The following is a 23,979-nucleotide window of genomic DNA, read 5'->3' as shown; positions in this document are numbered from 1 at the left end:
ACACATCTAATGTATTCACAAAGCATATCAATGGGATGGGGTACACCTAGAATCTATTAAACCTATTTCTAGTAGACACAGAAATCCAGGTTAGGTTAATCCTCCTCATTCGCAGTGTAATTAACGAAGGGAAGTCCTTTGTCTGTCAGATACTTATACAGAGTTGGTAATACTTTTGAAATATGAGCCTTGCACTGAAGTTTGTTCCTATTATGCAATGGAGCTGTCTGGATTTTTATGATCAATAGGTTGTGTAAATTGCACACATAGTTGTATGTTCAAAATTCATGGAGTTAATGTGATCTAAAAATACCAAGTTATATTAATGGCTGTAATGTATCACCCTCTGGACCTATCCAACAAAGCATTTAAGCATGTGCTTCATTTTAATTACAAAAGTAGTCCCATTGACGCTAATAGAACCACTCGGGTGCTTAAAGTTCAAGGAGTTGCTTACGTTCTTTGCTGAATTGGGTCCGGAGCACTCAGCACTTTACAGGAACAAGTCACGAATGTACTAGAAGCTTAGTGGTGCTTAGTTCTAGTTCTAGACAGTTCATGATGCTATTTCTATTTAAATATGTTGCATCAGATTTCATTATATTCATATTGATGAATAGAAATTCATTTATTAGCCAGGACATCTAATGGAATTGTGTGGATGGAAACAAATGCAGATGTTTAAATTGATGCTTATATCATGGCCAATCCATCCTCGCCTCTTATATCTGTAGGATACTTTTCACAATACATGATACACTGTACTAGGAACTTTTTACTCATTGTTTTCATGTTGGCATTTGAGCTACATATTATGGCAGGACACTAAGGGAAAAAAATTAAAAGGCCCTTAATTATTTATGCATATAAAATCACTAGTGTGCATAGGTCCATTATCAGCATTTATTATATGTTTCTATTATATGTCCATTATCAGTTACACCCATGCAAACTTATGGAATGCAATGGAGTTGCACAGATATCACTTATAGGCCTATGCTGAAGATTAAATGTGTAAATTAGGATGTAATAGGGTCTGAAGAACTTTTAGCAATGTTGTTGATGACGATGAAGTAAAAAATCATCATTTTGACTTTCAAAACCCAGGTTGGCTTTGCAGGGCTGGCAGTTAGGAAAAAACAACAATATCCTTTTACTACAAACCTGGCAAATTTCAGCAGGAAATCATTATGAGTAGAGTGACCATATTTCCCTATGCTGAATACGGGACACCTGGTAAAATTACTCATATTCAAGCGAGTCCAACGGCAATCAATCAGAACTATGCAGTACAAACGTTCAGATTAACATCAAGTTGACTGAGCCCCTGTTAAAAAGAAATCCTGCGTAGCTGGATTCTTTTTATTTACTTTCTTATCTTTAAGGCTTTAGGGTTTACACAGGGAGGGGTGATGCACACCCACTCCTGTAAGCCTCTCTTACACAGGGAGCGTGACTGACCAACCCAACTCTCCCTGCCCGGTGATCTCCACCCTCCATGCCTGGCTGGGCCCCTGGAATGGACCCGTACCTGGTGCTATGTCTTCCCGAAGTAACATGGGGGACACACAGGGTCACATGCCCACCTCCCCAGATTTCTGCCAGGGTTCACACCAGAATGTGGCCAACAGCAGCCTTTTGGCACTGTGCGGGAGGGAAGGGATAGGAGCTGCTTTCAGCCACAGGGCAGGAGGACGGGGAAGGGATGACCTGGTCTGTGCCTTTGCAGAGCTCATCTCTCACCCCTGCTCTCCAGTAGCTGGAAGCAGATTGTCCCTTCCTGCCTGCACAGTGTCGAAAGGCAGCTAACACCTCCAGGCTGCTGTTGACCAGCGACATAACCCAGCTGCCTTCTGTCCCTCGGCTACAGCACGGGCAGGAAGGGGTTAAGCCCTAAGGATGCATTGTGCACCAGGGCCCAGGAAACCTGACTACAGGGGCTTCAGTGAACCCAGCCAGAGAGGTGGCTCAGCAGAGGAAGGTGCCTAGGGGAGGGACAGGTGAAGAGGGAGCTAAGCCTCTGCCCGGGGGAGCTGCAGTGGAGCCTGCAGGGCCAGGGTGTGAACAGGCTTCAAATTGCTTCCCTTCTTGCCCCCGCCACTCCAGGGCTTAGCTGAGGGGTGGAGAGGCTTCCCCCTGCCGGTGCTGTGCAGGGCTTTGGCACGTGCAGGGCTTGGCTCCTCCTGGCTACTGCTCCGGGCCAGACAGTCTTGGGCTTTCCCAGGGAACTGGCCCAGCCAGAGGCCCTGGGGGGAAGGAAGGAGCCTGCTGGCCAGGCTATTGCTGAGCTGAGCACTCTGAACAGGGTCTGGTTCTCTGCACAGCACTGGGAGTGGGACGCACCCGCTGGGGGTGGGGAGGATATGGAGGAGCAGTGGGGCTGGAGGGGAGGGGTGAAGGGGCAAAGCAGGGAGAGGACAGCGAGAGGGGGAGCATGTAAAGGGACGATGGGTGGACAGCAGAGGCGACACATAACCGGACGCTACCTGGCGCCTGCCCGCACTCACCGGCTGCCATAGCTTGCAGCATGCAGTCAGTGCTAGCCGGAAATGGGACAGGGGGGCAGAGCCCTGCTGGCCGAGAGACAGCACACAGTGGGGACTGTGCTGATGCACCAGCAGGAGGAGTAGTTGACCCTGCACACTGCAACTTTTCTCCCCCCCGCTACTAGCCTTGCACACCCACCCCCATTGCTGGTGGGCGGGTGGCTAACAAGTAGGGATCTGGCCAGCAGCAGGACCCGCCAGTACTGATGAGGGGGAGACAGAAAATATGGGACAATTTGCCTGTTTGTAAGAAAAAGTCAGGACACCTGCAGGAAGGCTGAAACAGAGGACCGTCCCTTTAAAAACGGGACATCTGGTCACTCTAATTATGAGGCGGTAAACATGGAAACCCATGGTGCAAATTTTAACATTTTTCAGAGTGGAACCACACTTTGAGCAATATATAAACTATTTGTCTTTGTAGAGTAAAGTCCTGATCCTGCTTGTTACAATGTGTGAGGGAACCCCTGTGCCTGCATGGAGCCCCACTGAAATTAGCAGGGTTCTGTGAGGGTGCAGGAACAAACACATTCTACTTGCAGGACTTGGACCTGGGTTTAGAATGCAAGCTCTCTTTAGACTGCAAACTCTTCAGGGCAGGGGCCTTCTCTTTGTTGTATGCTTGTACAATGTCTAGCACATTAACACTCTGGCTTCTCGGCAGTACGACTATACAATACAAATAAATAATAATTAATATATTTTCCAAATGATATACTTGAAATGTGGAGATAAAATCCTGTTAATAAGTAATGGAATTTTTATGTGTATCTTCTCATACCATCTTGAAACCATTCTTCTGTAGGCTTTTAGCTGCAAGCAAGACTTTCTTGTTTTCCTTCTGTTGCAGAGGAGACTTTTTAACGTTACGAGAGGTCTGTATGACAGAAGACTTTAGCCAATATTTCTCAGGTTGTGCGCGAGTCGCTTTATCTCTGTTGTAACATTTTGTGTTCAGAAAATACTTTGGGACATAATTCTATAAAAGACCAAAGCAGAAATACATTTTCACCCTGACACTTTTAACTATCAATTAAAGATTCTGAATGTTTCTCATAAATATTCATAGTTTGCCTTTTGAACCAGTAAATGCCTCTTCTGCTTACTTTCTGTTTTTCTGCATTCAGACAATCCAAAGAATGACACAGTTGTGCTAGGAGTGGAAGAGCTATTGTAAACCCGTAAATGTACTTCATATTGTTATCTTCCTCTGTGTTTACCAGGAAATTACGTCCACTTCAGTCTCAGGTGTGATGCATAATTCCTCCATGAATTTGACTCATAATGTCTTGTCTGGAGTTCTCTTTTGCTGCAAACTGAGACTTCCTTCATACATTTTGAATGACTTTTGGGTGAATGAAATGTATGCGGTTCTCTCATGAATAATAAATGTGTTCATTATCAACAAAAGACGTTCATCCGAGCACCATAGAAGTTAAGGCGAGCATTTAAACATCTTCTGAAAAAAGGAAACATTCAGATTGCATTCATGTGGTGAAACTTAAACAATATATATTTGTACTCATGGAGCCTTCATCTGAAAGAGGACAAGAATTTTGTTATTGTGTTAAAGCACCAGTAATGAAGGATTTGATGTTCTGAATCTTAATGTTAAAATTGATACTTCCTGGATTTTCCAGGATTTAGAAGATGTGCAAGGGAGTCTGAAGGGGCAGTAAACAGTGCTGAAGTGGAGATGTTGAATCTCAGAATAAAACAGCTGGAAAAGTCAGAGCAAAAACTGAAAGACATTTTAGAGGACTACACAAAGTCAAATTCTGCACTAGGAAACAGGTAAATGCATGTTTTGTATTATAGACTTTTAAAGTATGTAAAATATGTGCTTTTTCTATTGGATGTCATAATATAGTTTAACAGTTCTAGAACGAATAAAAACGTGGATTCCAGATTGACTGAATTATCAGATTATAATTATAATGATCAAAGTCTATCATTTTATTACATAAGTCACACATTTAAGACCACTGGACTGATTTGAATATCCTGGTAACATAGTTTATATTTCTTCTTCTTTTTAAAGTGAAAAGTTTATTTGAAATCAAAAAATGGTTGATGTCAGCTATGTGTACATTTGTAATTATGCTTTGTATTGTCAAACAAAATCAGCGTTTCAGAAAGCTAGGTATAATTTAGTCTGCTGGTCCTAAGTAACAGTATTGCTCAAACTAATGACTCCATTAAGCATCAGTTGCCCTGGATGACTGTTTCTTGATGCATGGCAATAGTGCTATTCAAAGCAAAGCTAGATGAGATAGAAGATATATGGGTAGGTTCAAAAGGACGTTCAAAGATAATTGTCGGCATCAGTATCTTTTATTTGTTTATTACCAAGGGTCTCAGTCTGCACAGAGTGCACACCAATAAAGACAGCCTGAAGATCTTGCAGGATGCACAGAGAAATCTAGAGGAGGGAAGGACTTTCTGAGGTTGTTTGTTTGAGAAGTGAGTGTATAATTATTTTAAACATATGCTTTGGAAAGGGCTCTTCACACATAGGAAACTGTATGGTAAAATGTATGGAGATGGGATTGACAAAAGGAGAGGAATGGGGCGTCATTGTGGGGGGCCATAACAAGGAGATAAGGCCTAAGGTAGGACACAGGCTGGCGGAAGATGAGGTGGGTATCAGAAAGGCTGGAGAAAAGGAGGTTGTGCTGTTTAAGACAGGAGATGATCAGAGACTAGAAAAGCATTTTTGCCCATAAAACAGAAGATGATTTGGGTTTTAGAAGTGTTTAGAATGTGGAGAAGATTTGGATATGTCCTGGGTGAGAGGAAGGAGTCTAAGCTGGCTCCCATGTTGTGAGCCTAGGCTACAGAGAGGTTACTAACAAGGAAAGGAACATATTTTGTGCTAAATCTCAGCTTTATTGCCAAAAGCCAAAGCAGATGGGTATAAGTCATAGCAAGCTTTAATTTCCAGTATGAAAGATACCTTACAAGAGATGTTACAGGGCAGTATGTCTTGCATTAAGCCAGCATAACTCATGGTGCGGTACTTCCTACTGGTTCTCTAAACAGGAGGAATATATGACGTTACTGTTGCTGATGGTAACATTTACATTCACCAGTCATGGGGCTAGCAGAATCCTGTTGTCAGATAACCATGTCTCTTTTGGCTACAAAGTATGCCCATTTATGGTAGGTGTCCACTTTGTATGCCACAACAGGCTGCCATAAACCACTAATCAAATGCTTCTGTTTGCTTATGGATTTCAAACTGCAAGTATCCTTTCCTCCTTGTGCACCTCTGCATCCCAGAGAAGGATTGCAATGTAGACATTTACAATTCAGTAGAGCCCCATAAAGGCCTTTGAGAGTTTCCAGTGAAATTTGCTACATGCATGCAAACACTATTTGTAATTATAATGCTGGAACCACTGTTAATTAGTTATCAATGATCAGTTATTAATTTTCAATTCTCAGTGATGTAGTGTTAATTACTATTATTGTTGAGAGAGAAAAGAGTGTAACTGGAGAATTGATGATAGATTATTTCTCTGGAAACAATATTGTGATGTATTGATTCAGAAGCAATCCTATTTTTCAATAATGTAGAGCAAAGGAGCTGGAGCTGTCACAGAAGAAACTTTTCGAAACAGTTGACCAACTGAATGCAAAGCTACAGCAGGTAGAAAATGCAAACCTACGTGTTAAAGGGAAGCTCCGAAACCTTCAGGTGGAACTGACAGATTTGGTAAGTTGGATATTGTTTAAATGAAATGCTTTTGCTTATCTCTATGTGGATGACTCACAGATCAATCTCTCTACCACTAAACTGTCTCCTTCCATCGGTTCTCGCATCTCAGCCTGTCTAGCTGACATGTCTTCAATAACTTGTCATCTTAAACTGGATCAGAGCTCCTTCCACTTCCCCACTTTTCTGTCACTGCTGACAACACCACCATTCTCCCATCACTTATGTCTACAATCTCTAGGGTACTTTTGATTCCTCCTTTTCCCTTGCCCCAGATGTCCATGCCAACATCTTCATTCTCCACAAATCAGTCCCGCTCTTTCCAGCCCCATAGCTAAATCTCATTATATCAGCTCCTTACATCCAGGACTGCTGTACAGTAGTCTGAGATAGAGTTGGGTGAGTAATAGATTGAGTCATTCTTCCTCTCTTTGGCCCAAAGAATATTTAAGTAGTTACACAAAGTGAACAGCTTCAGCAGGAGAGATTGAGAAAGCCCATCCCAGAAGAGCCTTGCGGTTAGGGTGCTCACTAGGAAGGGGGAAAATCTGAGTTCAAGTCCATGATCCAGAGTGGGGGATTCAAACCGGGGTCTCCCATATCTCAGGCAAGTAACCTCACCACTGGTTTGAAGGTTATAAAGAGACACGGATGGATGTCTCAACTACCACAACAGCCTCTTTTTCAGCCTGCCAATCATATGCATTGTCCTCCTTCAGGCCGAACAAAATGCAGCTGCTACACTCGTCATCCTTGCCCATGACTCCCCGCTCTATACCCCTCCACTGTCTGCCCTATTACATCCAATTTAAGATTCCTGTCTCCACCTTCAAAGTTCTACTTAACTCTGCTTCACCCTACTTATCCTTTGTCAGTACTCTCCCAGCCGTGTCTGACTTCTATTCAGCATCTCACATAGTCACCTCCCTGCCTACTTCCATGTGGCTTTCTACACATGGTTTGGCCTCCCTATGATCATCTGCAAAGCCCTTGCCCTGTCCACATGTAAGTCCCTCTTCTTCCTTAAAGTGAAACAAATGGATATATATATATATATAATTTGCCTATTGTTGTTTTCATTCCCTTCCCCTTCTAATGTCTGTCTACTTGTCTGTCCTTAGACTGTCAGTTCTGTGGAACATGGTGGACCATACCTGAGTGTTTGAAAAATGCCTAGCACATAGCAGGTGCTATTGCAAATAAATATAGAAATAATCTATTGGGATTTTTTTAAAAAATATGCTTATCAGTAGACTTATTTTTTTCTCCTTAAATAAACACCCTGCTTTGGTTCATAGCTCATCTGATGAGTTCCTTGAATAGAGGAGCAATGAAAATTCTCTAAGCAAACAGCACATATCCATCGAAGCTAAGCCTACTTGATGTAGTGTAGTTCACAGTATTGCAGCTTTTACTGGTTTATTTTCCATGGGTATATTTCCTTTTCATCAGTAGTTACAACTGCAAAATTTTCATTTGAAGCTCATTAATGTAGCAAAAGGCAGTGTAGTATAGTATACCTGTAGTTGTCAGCAGCTATCCCTCGATACAAGGATGATGTCTGCTGGGGGGAAAAAGTCACTGATGAGACTTAAGATGGCTGAGGAGTCCAATCTGTGCTCTACAGGTTTTTCCACATTTATAACAGGTGGTTGCTTGGAGAGAGCACAACGTCTGGCTGGGATGCTGTTTACTTTCCTTCCTTCTCTGCCATTTCTCAGCCTCTTGAGGAAAGCAATTCTCTTTAAACTGGGCTCAGGCTTCATGTAAGATGCAACACCATTGCAGTCTATTGCCATCCAGCTCTTCCCAATTCGTGGGATCAATGCCACCCTTCTTAAGATATAGTTTCAGGGTATCCTTGTAGTGTTTCCTCTGTCTCCCATGAGTCCTCTTACCATGACTAAGTTGAGAAAAGAGGACTTGCTTCAGAAGATGAGCGTCAGCCTGCACACAATGGCCAGCCCAGAAAAATTGATGTTTCATAATCTTTGCCTCAACACTGGAGATATTAGCTAGAGAGAACGCTGGCATTCGTGCGATGATCTTCCCATCTGATACAGAGAATCTTCCTAAGGCAGTGCTGATGGTACCACTCCAGATATTTAAAATGGCTTCAGTATGCCACCCATGTCTCACACCCATAAAGAGAAGTGACGATGATTACTGCATTGTAGACCACGATCTTAGTTTCCATCCACATATCTCTGTCAATAAAACATGATGAAGCAACCTTTTGAAGGATGTGCTGGCACAATGGATCCATGTTTGATCTCCACATCAAGACTGGCAGTCTGGGAACCAAGGGAAATTCTCAACATTTTCCAGGAGTTCACCACCGATGACAAATTGTGGGAGAATGGGAAGCAACTTGTGCTGGGGCAGGCTGGGTGGAGCATCTTAGTCTTCCCAATATTGAGGGAAAACCCCAGGCTATGATAAGCGCCAGGCTGTAATAAGCCCTGGAGAAAAGATCTAGGCTGGACTGCAAGTCAAATGCATGGGTGGATTGTTGCATGACAGATCCAAGATAAATGTGGTGAACAACATCAGCCATTGTTTATGGCATTTTTTGACCTAACTAAGGCCTTTGATTACATCAATCGTGAGGTATTATGGAAGGTGCTGTCTTGGTTCAGTTGTCCATTAAGTTCATTTGCATTCTCAGGCTATTTCATGATGGGATGACCGCCACTGTCCTTTGTAATGGGTTGGCGGCAGCGCCGTTCACCATCTGTGCTGATGTTAAGCAGGACTGTGTTATTGACCTAACCCTTTTTTCCATCTATCTTGCTGTGATCTTGATTCTTATCTGTGACCACCTTTCTTCCAGAATTGGGATTGAGTATTGCATGGATGGCCAGCTCTTCAACCTGTGGCATCTTCATTCTAAAACTAAGGTCACCAGGACTGTTATTACCGACCTTCAGTATGCTGATGACTGTGCTATCCTTGCGCACACCGAGGCACACTTGTAATACCGCTGGAATGTCTCAGTATTGCTTCACATCACTTCTCAACTCCTTTTCCCATTTACCTGGGGTTAGAGGTGCCCATGATTCTTTGACGCTTCTTCTGGTCCATGGAACAAGTTCATACGAATTGGAGTTCCAGTCCTTTTCTCTTCAGACTTCTCTTGACAGAGTCTTTCCATCACATCCTCAGTTTTCCACATCCTTTCTTGTTGTCCTCTTCCTCCCATGCTTTCTTTGCTGACCGTTCTTCTCCCATTCTTATCACATGTCAAATGTGTGCTCTCCAGGCTATCACTGAGGGTCCCAAGTTCATCTTCCCCATAATTTCTTTCTTTTTCACTCTGTCTGCCCGCCCCTCACCTGCCATTCTTCTTAGTATATTATTTTCTATTAGCTGTATCTTCTTTTCTTCCATCTCTGTGAGACCTTCCATATAGCAGGCAGTGACAAACATTCACAGCATACGCTTTTCCTTTCAGTTTATTACTTAATTTCCAGCCAAATAATACTCCTGCCACCATTTTCACTTCCATCCATTCACATTAGATTCTTCTCTTCAATTCTCCAACTGTCCATCTGATGGCACTAAGTGTACTTCCCAAGTACATAACTTATTTTTTTTCTGATTCAGCTTCTCTCCTGATACTTCAATCAACAGCTCTTCTTCAACCTTCCCTGCTTACATAATTGGACTTTATTTTTTCCCCTGCAATATGTCACCATATGGGATTTTTTTTTCCAAACCATGCAAGCACCACTGAAAAAACCCATTAAGCCTACACCACTCAACCCCCCTCTCTCCTTCTGCATTTGTTTTGTCAAATTTACCTACCACTGCTTCTTCTGGGCTCCTTTCACTAACAAGACAGATTAAATCACCATCAACCACTAACAAGGTGTGACTCTCAACCCTAACCACCAGCTCTGCCAGCTCATTTCTGAAGCTCCTCTTCTCTTCCATAGGTCCACCTTGTTCTGAAACATATGCTGACATCACCTATCTAACCCTATTCTCTGTCCTCAACCATATGACTATCAATTGGTCTTCTCTTCTTTCTACCCTTGTGCAATCGCTGGGATCATGACAATAGCAACCCCTTTCGTTTCTTTTTTTCCTCCAGACCAAAAATTTTTAAATTCATCTTTCAATATTTTACTTTTGCCTCCACACCACATAGTTTCATGCAGACACAGTATATGGATTTTCCTTCTAGCCATTGTCCCAACCACATATCCTGACCCACCCATAACTAAATCTACATTCCAGGTCCTGGCCAATTTGTCACCATTACTTGGAAGATGGAGAATCAGTTACCCCAGACAAGGTAGCATGTTTTAAACAACCCATTCCACCCGAATTGAGAACCATTTCCTATTCTGAGGGCAAAAGCTGCTCTATCCTAATTGCTCCTTTGCTTAGTTAGCCATTGGCATTTTTATAGGGTTCATTGCTTATACTGGTGAATACTTGGTCTCCAAAACTGTATTTGCCACTCAATGAGTGCTCGCACTCTCTACCAAGTGGTGGTTACGGTTGGGGTTTTCTCTTCATTGGAGCTGAGACCATAGTAGCATTATTCAAACTCCTCCATATACTTTTAGGGTGTCTCAGTATAACAGATAATATTAAATTCAGTAATTTCTCAATCAACCTGTTTAAAACTAGAATATATTTTTCAGAATTTGTCTAAACAGTTCCTATTCTCCCATCAGAAGGTAATTTCATTTAAACCTAATAGTCTGATCCTGCCTGACATTGGGTGACTTTCATGCTTAGTGTTAATCTCATTACTTTGTTTCATCAGCAAGCCCCCTAAAAATCAATAGGCTAGAGTGTAAAAACACTGAGCTGAAACAGTATTAATGGGATACTGCAAATGCCTCATTCAGACTGTCTCTGTGCTTCAGTACCTGCTGAAAAAGTCCCAAGTTTGCATTATGTTATTTGATGGCCTTTAGTTGGTTCAGGACTAGTTAATAAAATAAGAAATGTTTGTTTTTCTTTCATCTGACATATTTGGACTTTATATCACGACCCACGCATTCATGTAAAGTGTAACATGGTTCATCTGAAAATTAAAATTATCCATATTCATTTACATGTGGAACACTCTCTGTGATCTGACTAACAAGGCCCACTATGCTTTCCTTCTTTGCATTGCTTCCTCATTTCCAGAGGCCTTGGAATAGTTGAGCTAATTAATGATGGCTAAATTAGAGAGCAAATGGGTTAACTGACTCTTATGAATATACAAATTCTGATTGATATATTTCATTGCACCTCTTCCCTCCACACTTCATAGGTCACTTGTTATGTTAGATTGTAAGCTTTTGGGGACTGAAACTGTTTTTTTCATATGTGTTTGAAGAGCACCTAGTACAATGGGACTAAGAACCTAATTGTGACCTCTGGACACTACTACAGTATAAATATTAAAAATAATATGTTGTATAGTTAGGAACTGATTATGTGCATTTTAATCCATAAAAGGGTTTTGATTTATGAGTATCCTACATTATGCAAAATGAACTAAAATATTAAATATCAAAGCAAACATGGTTTTTAACTGAGATGTTTTGATGGTGGTTGAAACGACAAGCTAATGGGCCAAATTCTGCTCTGACCGCCACATCATATAGTCCTATTGATTTCTAAAAAGTTTTTGTTCAGATTATTCCTGGCCTTTGGCCAAAAGATGGTTCAGAAGAGATGGGAAAAATTATTGCTTCATTAAGAAAAGGAAAAAAATATTGTGAAAAGAGATTCTGAATCATAGATTTCCCTATTGTTGTTTTCATTCCCATACTAATCCCTGAAATTTGCAGGTTCAAAAACAAGAAAAGGCAGAAAGAAAACAAAAAGAAAAGCTATGGCGACTTCAGGACCAATTGAAGACAAAAGAGGATGAAGTAAAGAGTCAGTCAGCATATTTCGAGCACTACAAACAAAAGCAGAAGCAGAAGACAGCAGTGTTGAGAGAACGGGAGTTGTCCCTTCAGGGTCAGGTTTCCAGGCTGGAAAAGGAAGTCCTAGATCTCAATGCCACTACAGCTTTTCTGTTCTCTGAGCTAGGAGAGGGAACTGTACAATATCTGCGATGCAAACTGGAAGCAGTATTCAATGGAATTCAGGGGTCTTTGCACTTAGATGTGAATATAACTAAAATAAAAACTCTCATTGAAGATGTGGATCATTACATGAAAAGCCACCTACAGACACTGCAGCAAAATCTGAAAAGGTTACAGGAAAAAGAAGAAGGTGGTAATAGAGAACGAGCAGACCTACTAACTAAACTTCAGCTCTCCCAGGACAATGAAGATTTCCTGACAGGGAAATTAGAGGAATCTTGCTGTCGTGTTTATGAGCTGAAATTGTCTGAAATCAACCTTCCGGAACGCGTGGAGGAACTTATGGAAGAAAACATCACTTTAAAGGACAAACTGGGAGCAAAGTTACCAAGAGAAGCCGAAAAGGAGCTATTGCCTGCAGGAATGGAAAATGGAGAAAATAAAGCTGTCAGTGGTAACTGGGTAAGTGAATGTAATACAGACTGTGATTAACTTTTACTTTTATACTCATTAGGGAGGGGTGTGAAATAAAGCCCCACATGTTTAAGAATGACCTCGTTGCATGTGTCTCCTTGACAGTTCCGGGGTGGCGGGATGACTGGTTACCATTTCTACTTGAGTGGGAAGCATCACTCTTCTGCTCACTGCTGCAACTTAGGGCCCTAAAGTGATATTTTACATCATTTGTTGACTTCTGGTATTACAAGGGAGAGCAAAAGGCAGAGAAACTTGAAAGCCAATATGTTGCTTCCTAGGTACATTATTAGAGGGGCAGAGAGGCACTCAGACATGGACAATGAAGCGTGCCATGGAGGGACTGCTTATTTGTATGGTCTGTATGGCTGAGACTGGGAGAATGCATATGTCACAGTTCAGGGCAACTGCACCTGAACTCCCCCTCTGTGGTACAGCATGGGCACCACTCTCAGGCTTCCCTGGCTGTCACATCTCATAGGTGCCACAAGTACTCCTTTTCTTTTGAGAGTACAGACTAACACGGCTGTTACTCTGAAACATCTCATAGGTGGAGATCCATGTCTCTCTCTCCCTTCTGAATGGAATATCTCCAGGCTGAACAGTTCCCTACCCTCACTGTGTTATTCCAGCAAAAGACAGGTTATCTAAGCAAGCTTCTTTTGCCTTCTCTTCAGAGACTAATACCAGAATGATTGCCCACAGTTATAAGTGTTCATCCACAGCTTCCTGTGCAAGCTTATTTTATTCTAAAGGTAAAAGCACTACAGAGAAACCCTACTGAAAATAATAAAATAACTTACACACAGGCTAATAAACTTACCAGACGTCCCCCCATCCCAAGTATGGAAGGAACAATCCTTCAAAACCCAACCCAAGGGTTTTCTTTGTAGTTTCAGGTTCATCTCAGCTTCAGGTCAGAACAGCACACTCATGACATATTTAGTCTGCCCTTCCTACAATTTAGGGGTCTCCGATTTGGAGTTTCCAGGATCAGGTAATTAATAGATAATTGGTTTCTCTTTCCCAAAGGTAGCTTCAAAAGGATGCATTTTGAAGTGTGTCATTAGTCCTCCCCTTACCCCCAGGTATTTCCTAGGAAATCCACTATACACACATTGTCCCCAATAGTCCTTTGAGGTTCCTCATATCTCCCAGAGATTGCATTAATTCTGTTTTCCAGCTGAGGAAGTTCCATGCAAGTCCATGATAGTACATAAACATTTGCATTTTTCATACAACAAGTTTAATTTAATAAGGTAGGATATTATTGTCAGTCTGTCACAGCATGTTTGAATATTGAGTCAGGAAAAAATATCAGTATAAAGCTGTTAAGATATGAGCTTTGGTTCTCTATTAGTGTTGGTTACAGAAGTTAAAGCTGCCTAAGAAACAGGAAGCCCATCTCTTTCGCCAGCTTTTTAAAATATGCTGCAGGGTATATAAAAGGAGAACTTGATGGACAGTTTTGTTGCCTTATCTCTGGGCTAACAAAAAAGGTGCCTTCATGGCTTTATTAGTAAGAAATAATAATGCTCAATTTTCTTCTTTCTTTGAAGTTCCACCTTTGTAGTGTGTGCCTAGGAAAAGGTTAACTTGCCATTACACCTATTGCAGGATAATGAGATTTATCTTGTCCTATGGTTACTGTGTTCAGCTGATAAATTTCACAAGAAAATTCCTACTTCTCAGTATTCAGTAGAACAGTGACTTGTTTGAGGCAATTGAATTTGTTGATCCTCTCCCTAATTCTCTGCCAAAGCTTTGTTTTACCTTTCAAAGGCTTCAGTGAGCCCAGTGTTCATTTAGGACCAGATCCTGCCATCCCTATTGAGGCAGAAACTCCCACAGAAGTCCAGTGTTTTCCAACTATTGAAGCCAGTAGGAGTTTTGCCTGAGTAAGGAGTTGGAGGACAGTAGCTTACCTTTGCATAACTATGGTGCTGTTAGGCTAATAAGAACAGCTAGGAACATAACTAAAGAAGAGAGTGAAGTCTATTTACTGTGGAGATGTGCCTCACATTGGCAAGGGGCAATGTGGGCTTGTTTCTTTGTGTCAGTGCAAGTTATCACTGGCCATGAAGTCTTGTGGAGACACTGACATCCAGTTACGAGAGGCTGACATGGCATATTTTGCAAAATTTCATCTCACACTGAGTATCTAAAGAAGCAACATGCTCCAACACTGTACTATATTTGGGTGTGATGGTGTTTGAACTTAGAACACAGGAATTTAATTATCTTGAAGGTTAACTCTGGACACCAATTATCTCTTGGGCAGCCTTCAGATACTCCGGAGATGTGTTATATTATAAGAACCTTGATAGAAAGACAGAATAGTATGTTATACTAAGGAAACTGCTTTAAAGCGTTTGGCAAATGTTTATAGGAAGTTGGTGGATCATGTTTAACTGCCTCTTGTAACACATTTCTGAAGTATGGACTGAAACCCCATCTTGCTCTATCAAAATGAGCAAATGAAAATCTTTTAAGCCATAAGCATACATTTGAATTTCTTTATTGTCTGGATCAGAGGAGTAGAAGAATGATGTTTATAGACAGGCACAGTCAAAGATGACAATCACATTACACTGATAAAGACAACATTCATCAATACACCAAGCAATATTTGAGCAGGTCAAAGTAAGCGGACGACATGGCGTGCATAGCAGAAGGAAGTGACAATCAGCAAGTCAGCCTTCTCCTGAGCATGTAGTTAAAGGGAAGGAATATGGAGCCTCTTGTTAGCGGAGAACCTGGTCATATCTCTGCACCCTATCACAGTCAGCACCGTAACCCATCAATTAAGGATTTGAAAAATCCATTTTATATCGCAGTAAATAAATGTGTGTGGGGGCAGTATAGGAGGCTAAGGAAGTATTTTATCCACATTAAATGCTTGGAGCCCTTATCATTTTCCAGATGTAAAACTTTAAGTGCCAGAAGTTTCCATTGGGCAGGGTTAGGTGATAGGGTGGGGTGACAGTGAGTGATGAAGGGTTATTTGACAGTGGGGAACTGGCTGGATCCCATAAATCTTCATTTACAGGCTTATTAACATTTGAAGTTTTTAAAAGATATGGCTTTGTTTTGAAAGTGCACTTTGTTTTACATAGTTAGCTGGGCTTCATTGAAACATATTGATTAATATTTATATTACATACACACCTAAAGGCTCCAACTGAGACTGGGACCCTATAGTGCTAGGTGCTGTACACACATTAAGGAGCAATTTTTGGCCTGGGGAATTTACTCTCTAAATAGACAAGGCAGATAAAGGTCCAGATAAAGGAAGTATGTATTCTCTCTATTTTATAGAATGGAAACCAAAAGGTTAGGTGACTTACCCAAGATCACACACACGAATCAAACCCAAATCTTCTGAGTCCCACTCCAGTGCTTTAACCACAAGACCATTTTCCCTCTCATATTAATAACTCCTTTTTGACAGGTTTTTGATTGGGACTAATATATACCCTTGTATTGTAGGAAGATGTCAAGAGCCAAGGAACAGAACTATTGATATCCTTCAGTGTGCAAAGTGTCCCTCAATACATTAATGATGGATTTACACAGCATATTTCTTTCTGTTTGATAGATGGTTGAATCCCTTAAATGTGACGTCAAACAGCAACAACAGCACCACTTGTAATTTTCTGGATTGGTGGTTATATTTTTTTCTCTTTTGTAAAACATTAATGAGAATTATTCTAGCATGAAACATTACTTTAGGATACTAAGGCAAAGCTTTAAGCTGTGTATAAAAAGGAGGAGGGAGACCTCCAGTGGTATATTGTAATACTGGTGAGGGGTTTTTCCCCCTGTATTTCAGTAGGGTTCACTGATCTTCTCATTACACTGGTCTTGTAGTATCCAAGAGGGAGTACTTGCAAAGTGTCCTGATTTACATGTTAATCTCATTGGTCTTCCATCATTACTGTAAAATGACAAACAGTTTGAAATATAAAAAGGAGGATTTTAAAGTTTACTAACTTTTCAGCCAGTCCATGTGATTAATCATTATTTAATACTTGTTAATGAAGCAATGAATGGGAACATTTGACTGTTCCTCACTCAGAAAGGAAATGTGCCTACATACATATATCATAGTAAGGCATGAAGGGTGCTAAAGCTATCAGTAAACATTGCATCAATAGCATGTCTACAATCCTTGAAAGATAGTATAGTTGTGAAACTTCTTCATACAATATTACTGAATTAGGCCCTGGTCCTTCAGTGAGCTCCACATGGGTCTGGGTTCTAATCACGCAAAGCTCATTGAAAGGTCTGGATTCTTATGGAGCACTTTCAGAGATATGAGCGGAGCACTGAGCTCAGCTCTGGCTGTTTTCCCCAGTGTGTACATGAACAACAAATTCGGGACAGGCAACTGACTGAAAACATCAGTTCCTTTGTTAATTAGGTATTCACAAGAAATAAAGATCAGCGCCCAGGGGAATGGACGGCATGGGGGAGAAGGATGTGGGAGGGGACAGCTGAATTGATTTGGTAGGCAATGTAATTCCATAATACATATTTTCATGTAACAATCTATGATGTCTCAGCATTTTCTATTATATCATTGCTGTGTAGCCATCTTACCTTTTGGATTATTTCCTTATAAAATATGGACAATGTGACACCACTGCGGAGTGTTTAGGCATGAAAAGTCCCCCTGAAATTTAGAAAAACAAGGTTTAATTTTTTTAAAAGGTTGCCTGATGTACTTTTGTGAATTTATCAAATAACTTCAAAATTCCTGCGCTGTCACACACATCTGTGAACGCTTCTGTTCTGAAATGAATGGAACTGTCAGGCTGGAGGGAGGTTACCAGTGGAGTTCCTCAGGGATCGGTTTTGGGACCAATCTTATTTAATTTTTTTATTACTGACCTTGGCACAAAAAGTGGGAGTGTGCTAATAAAGTTTGCGGATGATACAAAGCTGGGAGGTATTGCCAATACAGAGAAGGACTGGGATATCAAACAGGAAGATCTGGATGACCTTGTAAACTGGAGTAATAGTAATAGGATAAAATTTAATAGTGAGAAGTGTAAAGTCATGCATTTAGGGATTAATAAGAAGAATTTTAGTTATAAGCTGGGGACACATCAATTAGAAGTAACGGAGGAGGAGAAGGACCTTGGAGTATTGGTTGATCACAGGATGACTATGAGCCGCCAATGTGATATGGCCGTGAAAAAAGCTAATGCGGTCTTGGGATGCATCAGACGGGGTATTTCCAGTAGAGACGGTATGATGGGATAACATGATTTTGGCAATTAATTGATCTTTAAATATTCATGGTAAATAGGCCCAATGGCCTGTGATGGGATGTTAGATGGGTGGGATCTGAGTTACTACAGAGAATTCTTTCCTGGGAATCTGGCTGGTGAGTCTTGCCCATATGCTCAGGGTTCAGCTGATCGCCATATTTGGGGTTGGGAAGGAATTTTCCTCCAGGGCAGATTGGAAGAGGCCCTGGGGGGGTTTTCGCCTTCCTCTGTAGCATGGGGCACAGGTCACTTGCTGGACCTTGAAGTCTTTAAACCATGATTTGAGGACTTCAATAGCTCAGACATAGGTGAGAGGTTTATCACAGGAGTGGGTGGGTGAGATTCTGTGACCTGCTTTGTGCAGGAGGTCGGACTAGATGATCATGATGGTCCCTTCTGACCCTAATATCTATGAATCTATGAAATGTGTGTGATTCAATACCTGTATCTTATCATAGAATCATAGAATATCAGGGTTGGAAGGGATCTCAGGAGGTCATCTAGTCCAACCCCCTGCTCAAAGCAGGACCGATCCCCAACTAAATCATCCCAGCCAAGGCTTTGTCAAGCCTGAACGTAAAAACATCGAAGGAAGGCGGTAACGCATTCCAGTGCTTCATCACCCTCTTATTTAAAAAGTTTTTCCTAATATCCAACCTAAACCTCCCTCACTGCAACTTGAGACCATAATGCATGTCATTTAAATGGATCTCCTCTGCTGTGGCACTCTGCCATGAGTAATGGGTGATGCATGATCAGAAAGACACAATTCCTTCTATGCTCCCCTTCCTCCCAAGGGTTAGTAATTTGCTACTGGTTTACCAGCTCAGCTATACTAGTATGATTGCTGTCATCTCAGCTGACACCAGACCTCCAAGTTAAATGCATAATTAAATAGCTTCTTACGTCTAGGAAAGGAATAGTCTTTGTGGCCTTTACAGGATTGCAAGTCACAGAACCTGGGTTCTACTCCTTCAAACTATTGCTATGAACTTTGGCAAGCCCCTTAGCTGTTATGTGCCTTAGTTTCCCCATGCATAAAATCAGGCTAATACCAACCTCCACTTTCTTTGTACATTTATAAAGCATGTCAAAAACATTAGATGGAAGGTGCTATAGAAAAGAAAGTATTTATTGTTACAAAGTGTGATTGGTTGGGAAGCAGAAATTGGGGTTGGGAAAAAAATGTAAGGAACACAATAAAGAAAATTGTGCAGTAGATTGTGATATATTACAAAAACTTCTAGTTTTATTATACTATTTTTCTTTTCCTTTCCCCATTTTTTCCGCAATAAGAATGGTGACCTGTTTTTCCAGGATGAGCAGATAAATCTGAAGAGGGACGCAGTCTTGGATCCAGCCAGAAACAAAGCTAGTCAAACTCCATCTTTTCTACAACATACCAAACAGTCTCGTACAACAGCAAGTAGGAATACTGCTTTATTTCATATACACTATAGTTAAGGAAGAGTTTCATTAAGGGGTGCATATGTATGTGTCTAAGGGGATGTTTGGATTGATCAGATGCATATGGTTTGCTGCAGTGCTGTTGTGAACTCTGATCCCAACATATCTCATAAGCTCAAGAAAGTTGGGCTTTGGTAGTACTTGAATGTGAGACCTCGAGGAAAAGCCTAGGAGCTGCAAGAAGTTGTAGAGGTGATTCATTAGGAGACACATCTCCCTACAAGTCACTACTGAACCAATGTTGCAGTGTAATATTTGTGTGTGCTGTGCGACTGGAGGAGTTGTCTTTCAGATCAGATACAATACCAACGTCCTGATCACTTGGATCTCAGAAGAGCTCAGCATTCACCTAGCTGTTCCCATTGGAGTCAATAGGAGTTTTTCAGTTGATTTCAATAGAAGCAAATGTAGGCCATTTTTGAAAATCACATCTATAACTTCTCTGTGCCATCTATAAAATGTGGATAGCACTTAACCTCCTTTTGTAAAGTGCTTTGAGGTTTGTGGATGAAAAACCCTATATAAGAACTTATTAATATTACAGTAGAACCTTGGTTTTTACAAACATCAATCTTATAAATGACGGTTATACGAACCATTTTTCTAGATGGAAGAAAAATCACATAATGAAAGTTATGTCGATAATAGAATCATAGAATCATAGAATATCAGGGTTGGAAGGGACCCCAGAAGGTCATCTAGTCCAACCCCCTGCTCGAAGCAGGACCAATTCCCAGTTAAATCATCCCAGCCAGGACTTTGTCAAGCCTGACCTTAAAAACCTCTAAGGAAGGAGATTCTACCACCTCCCTAGGTAACGCATTCCAGTGTTTCACCACCCTCTTAGTGAAAACGTTTTTCCTAATATCCAATCTAAACCTCCCCCACTGCAACTTGAGACCATTACTCCTCGTTCTGTCATCTGCTACCATTGAGAACAGTCTAGAGCCATCCTCTTTGGAACCCCCTTTCAGGTAGTTGAAAGCAGCTATCAAATCCCCCCTCATTCTTCTCTTCTGCAGGCTAAACAATCCCAGCTCCCTCAGCCTCTCCTCATAAGTCATGTGTTCCAGACCCCTAATCATTTTTGTTGCCCTTCGCTGGACTCTCTTCAATTTATCCACATCCTTCTTGTAGTGTGGGGCCCAAAACTGGACACAGTACTCCAGATGAGGCCTCACCAATGTCGAATAGAGGGGAACGATCACGTCCCTCGATCTGCTTGCTATGCCCCTACTTATACATCCCAAAATGCCATTGGCCTTCTTGGCAACAAGGGCACACTGCTGACTCATATCCAGCTTCTCGTCCACTGTCACTCCTAGGTCCTTTTCCGCAGAACTGCTGCCTAACCATTCGGTCCCTAGTCTGTAGCTGTGCATTGGGTTCTTCCGTCCTAAGTGCAGGACCCTGCACTTATCCTTATTGAACCTCATCAGATTTCTTTTGGCCCAATCCTCCAATTTGTCTAGGTCCTTCTGTATCCTATCCCTCCCCTCCAGCGTATCTACCACTCCTCCCAGTTTAGTATCATCCGCAAATTTGCTGAGAGTGCAATCCACACCATCCTCCAGATCATTTATGAAGATATTGAACAAAACCGGCCCCAGGACCGACCCTTGGGGCACTCCACTTGATACCGGCTGCCAACTAGACATGGAGCCATTGATCACTACCCGTTGAGCCCGACAATCTAGCCAGCTTTCTACCCACCTTATAGTGCATTCATCCAGCCCATACTTCCTTAACTTGCTGACAAGAATACTGTGGGAGACTGTGTCAAAAGCTTTGCTAAAGTCAAGAAACAATACATCCACTGCTTTCCCTTCATCCACAGAACCAGTAATCTCATCATAAAAGGTGATTAGATTAGTCAGGCATGACCTTCCCTTGGTGAATCCATGCTGGCTGTTCCTGATCACTTTCCTCTCATGCAAGTGCTTCAGAATTGATTCTTTGAGGACCTGCTCCATGATTTTTCCAGGGACTGAGGTGAGGCTGACTGGCCTGTAGTTCCCAGGATCCTCCTTCTTCCCTTTTTTAAAGATTGGCACTACGTTAGCCTTTTTCCAGTCATCCGGGACTTCCCCGGTTCGCCACGAGTTTTCAAAGATAATGGCCAATGGCTCTGCAATCACAGCCGCCAATTCCTTCAGCACTCTCGGATGCAACTCGTCCGGCCCCATGGACTTGTGCACATCCAGCTTTTCTAAATAGTCCCTAACCACCTCTATCTCCACAGAGGGCTGGCCATCTCTTCCCCATTTTGTGATGCCCAGCGCAGCAGTCTGGGTGCTGACCTTGTTAGTGAAAACAGAGGCAAAAAAAGCATTGAGCACATTAGCTTTTTCCACATCCTCTGTCACTAGGTTGCCTCCCTCATTCAGTAAGGGGCCCACACTTTCCTTGGCTTCCTTTTTGTTGCCAACATACCTGAAGAAACCCTTCTTGTTACTCTTAACATCTCTAGCTAGCTGCAGCTCCAGGTGCGATTTGGCCCTCCTGATATCATTCCTACATGCCCGAGCAATATTTTTATACTCTTCCCTGGTCATATGTCCAACCTTCCACTTCTTGTAAGCTTCTTTTTTATGTTTAAGATCCGCTAGGATTTCACCATTAAGCCAAGCTGGTCGCCTGCCATATTTACTATTCTTTCGACTCATTGGGATGGTTTGTCCCTGTAACCTCAACAGGGATTCCTTGAAATACAGCCAGCTCTCCTGGACTCCTTTCCCCTTCAAGTTAGTCCCCCAGGGGATCCTGGCCATCCGTTCCCTGAGGGAGTCGAAGTCTGCTTTCCTGAAGTCCAGGGTCCGTATCCTGCTGCTTACCTTTCTTCCCTGCGTCAGGATCCTGAACTCAACCAACTCATGGTCACTGCCTCCCAGATTCCCATCCACTTTTGCTTCCCCCACTAATTCTACCCGGTTTGTGAGCAGCAGGTCAAGAAAAGCGCCCCCCCCAGTTGGCTCCTCTAGCACTTGCGCCAGGAAATTGTCCCCTATGCTTTCCAAAAACTTCCTGGATTGTCTATGCACCGCTGTATTGCTCTCCCAGCAGATATCAGGAAAATTAAAGTCACCCATGAGAATCAGGGCATGCGATCTAGTAGCTTCCGTGAGCTGCCGGAAGAAAGCCTCATCCACCTCATCCCCCTGGTCCGGTGGTCTATAGCAGACTCCCACCACTACATCACTCTTGTTGCACACACTTCTAAACTTAATCCAGAGACACTCAGGTTTTTCTGCAGTTTCGTACCGGAGCTCTGAGCAGTCATACTGCTCCCTTACATACAGTGCTACTCCCCCACCTTTTCTGCCCTACCTGTCCTTCCTGAACAGTTTATAACCATCCATGACAGTACTCCAGTCATGTGAGTTATCCCACCAAGTCTCTGTTATTCCGATCACGTCATAGTTCCTTGACATCACCAGGACCTCCAGTTCTCCCTGCTTGTTTCCAAGGCTTTGTGCATTTGTATATAAGCACTTGAGATAACCTGTTGATCGCCCCTCATTCCCAGTATGAGGCAGGAGCCCTCCCCTCACAGACATTCCTGCCTGTGTTTCCTCCCGGTATCCCGCTTTCCCACTTACCTCAGGGCTTTGGTCTCCTTCCCCCGGTGAACCTAGTTTAAAGCCCTCCTCACTAGGTTAGCCAGCCTGCTGGCAAAGATGCTCTTCCCTCTCTTCGTGAGATGGAGCCCGTCTCTGCCCAGCACTCCTCCTTCATGGAACACTATCCCATGGTCAAAGAATCCAAAGCCTTCTCTCCGACACCACCTGTGTAGCCATTCGTTGACTTCCACGATTCGACGGTCCCTACCTAGGCCTTTTTCTTCCACGGGGAGGATGGACGAGAACACCACTTGCGCCTCCAACTCCTTTATCCTTCTTCCTAGAGCCACATAGTCCGCAGTGATCCGCTCAAGGTCATTCTTGGCAGTATCATTGGTGCCCACGTGGAGAAGCAGGAAGGGGCAGCGATCCGAGGGCTTGATGAGTCTCGGCAATCTCTCCGTCACATCACGAATCTTAGCCCCTGGCAAGCAACAGACTTCTCGGTTTTCCCGGTCAGGGCGGCAGATAGATGATTCAGTCCCCCGGAGGAGAGAGTCCCCGACCACCACCACCCGCCTTCTCCTCTTGGGAGTGGTGGTCGTGGAACCCCCAACCTCAGGACATAGCATCTCATGCCTTCCAACCAGTGGAGTCTCCTGCTTTCTCGCCCCAGACATATCATCTGGTCCACTCTCCGCAACGATACCTGTGGAGAGAACATGAAAGCGGTTAGTTACCTGTGTCTGTGTTACTGGAACCCGGACATTCCGCTTACCTCTTCTGGAGGTCACATGTTGCCAAGCTTCTTCACTGGCCTCTTGGCTTCTCTGTGCAACCTGCTCTATATCTTTAGAGCTTTGTGCCCCTAGAAGCCTATCCTGAGTTTTGTCC

The 23,979-nt window shown here is 42.5% G+C and overlaps 1 protein-coding gene and 1 long non-coding RNA gene across 9 annotated transcripts in view; one reads left to right on the top strand and one right to left on the bottom strand.

The window, feature by feature from the left end:
• JAKMIP1 (janus kinase and microtubule interacting protein 1) overlaps positions 1 to 23,979 on the top strand; it is a 316,238-nt gene that overhangs the window by 259,035 nt on the left and 33,224 nt on the right. For 6 of the 8 annotated variants that reach the window (XM_073342549.1, XM_073342544.1, XM_073342542.1 and 3 more), the window contains one exon: positions 3,674 to 3,788. Coding sequence is in view for 2 of the 8 variants with exons in the window: in XM_073342539.1 (XP_073198640.1) it covers positions 4,243 to 4,340; positions 6,126 to 6,264; positions 12,066 to 12,770; positions 19,355 to 19,484 (1,072 nt within the window). In the remaining 6 variants the exon portion in view is untranslated. Of the gene's footprint in view, positions 1 to 3,673; positions 3,789 to 4,186; positions 4,341 to 6,125; positions 6,265 to 12,065; positions 12,771 to 19,354; positions 19,485 to 23,979 lie in introns of those variants that run through there. The other 2 variants (XM_073342539.1, XM_073342540.1) reach the window with 1 other exon arrangement.
• On the bottom strand, positions 15,312 to 23,943 carry LOC140910767 (uncharacterized). The gene is made up of 3 exons (XR_012158730.1): positions 23,864 to 23,943; positions 17,385 to 17,457; positions 15,312 to 16,719 (listed from the first exon to the last, which is right to left on the bottom strand). It is a non-coding gene; the product is annotated as an uncharacterized lncRNA (long non-coding RNA).

Source organism: Lepidochelys kempii, chromosome 4, assembly GCF_965140265.1.
Source record: "Lepidochelys kempii isolate rLepKem1 chromosome 4, rLepKem1.hap2, whole genome shotgun sequence".
Classification (NCBI taxonomy): domain Eukaryota; kingdom Metazoa; phylum Chordata; order Testudines; family Cheloniidae; genus Lepidochelys; species Lepidochelys kempii.
This window is presented reverse-complemented; position numbering and strand designations above follow the sequence as displayed.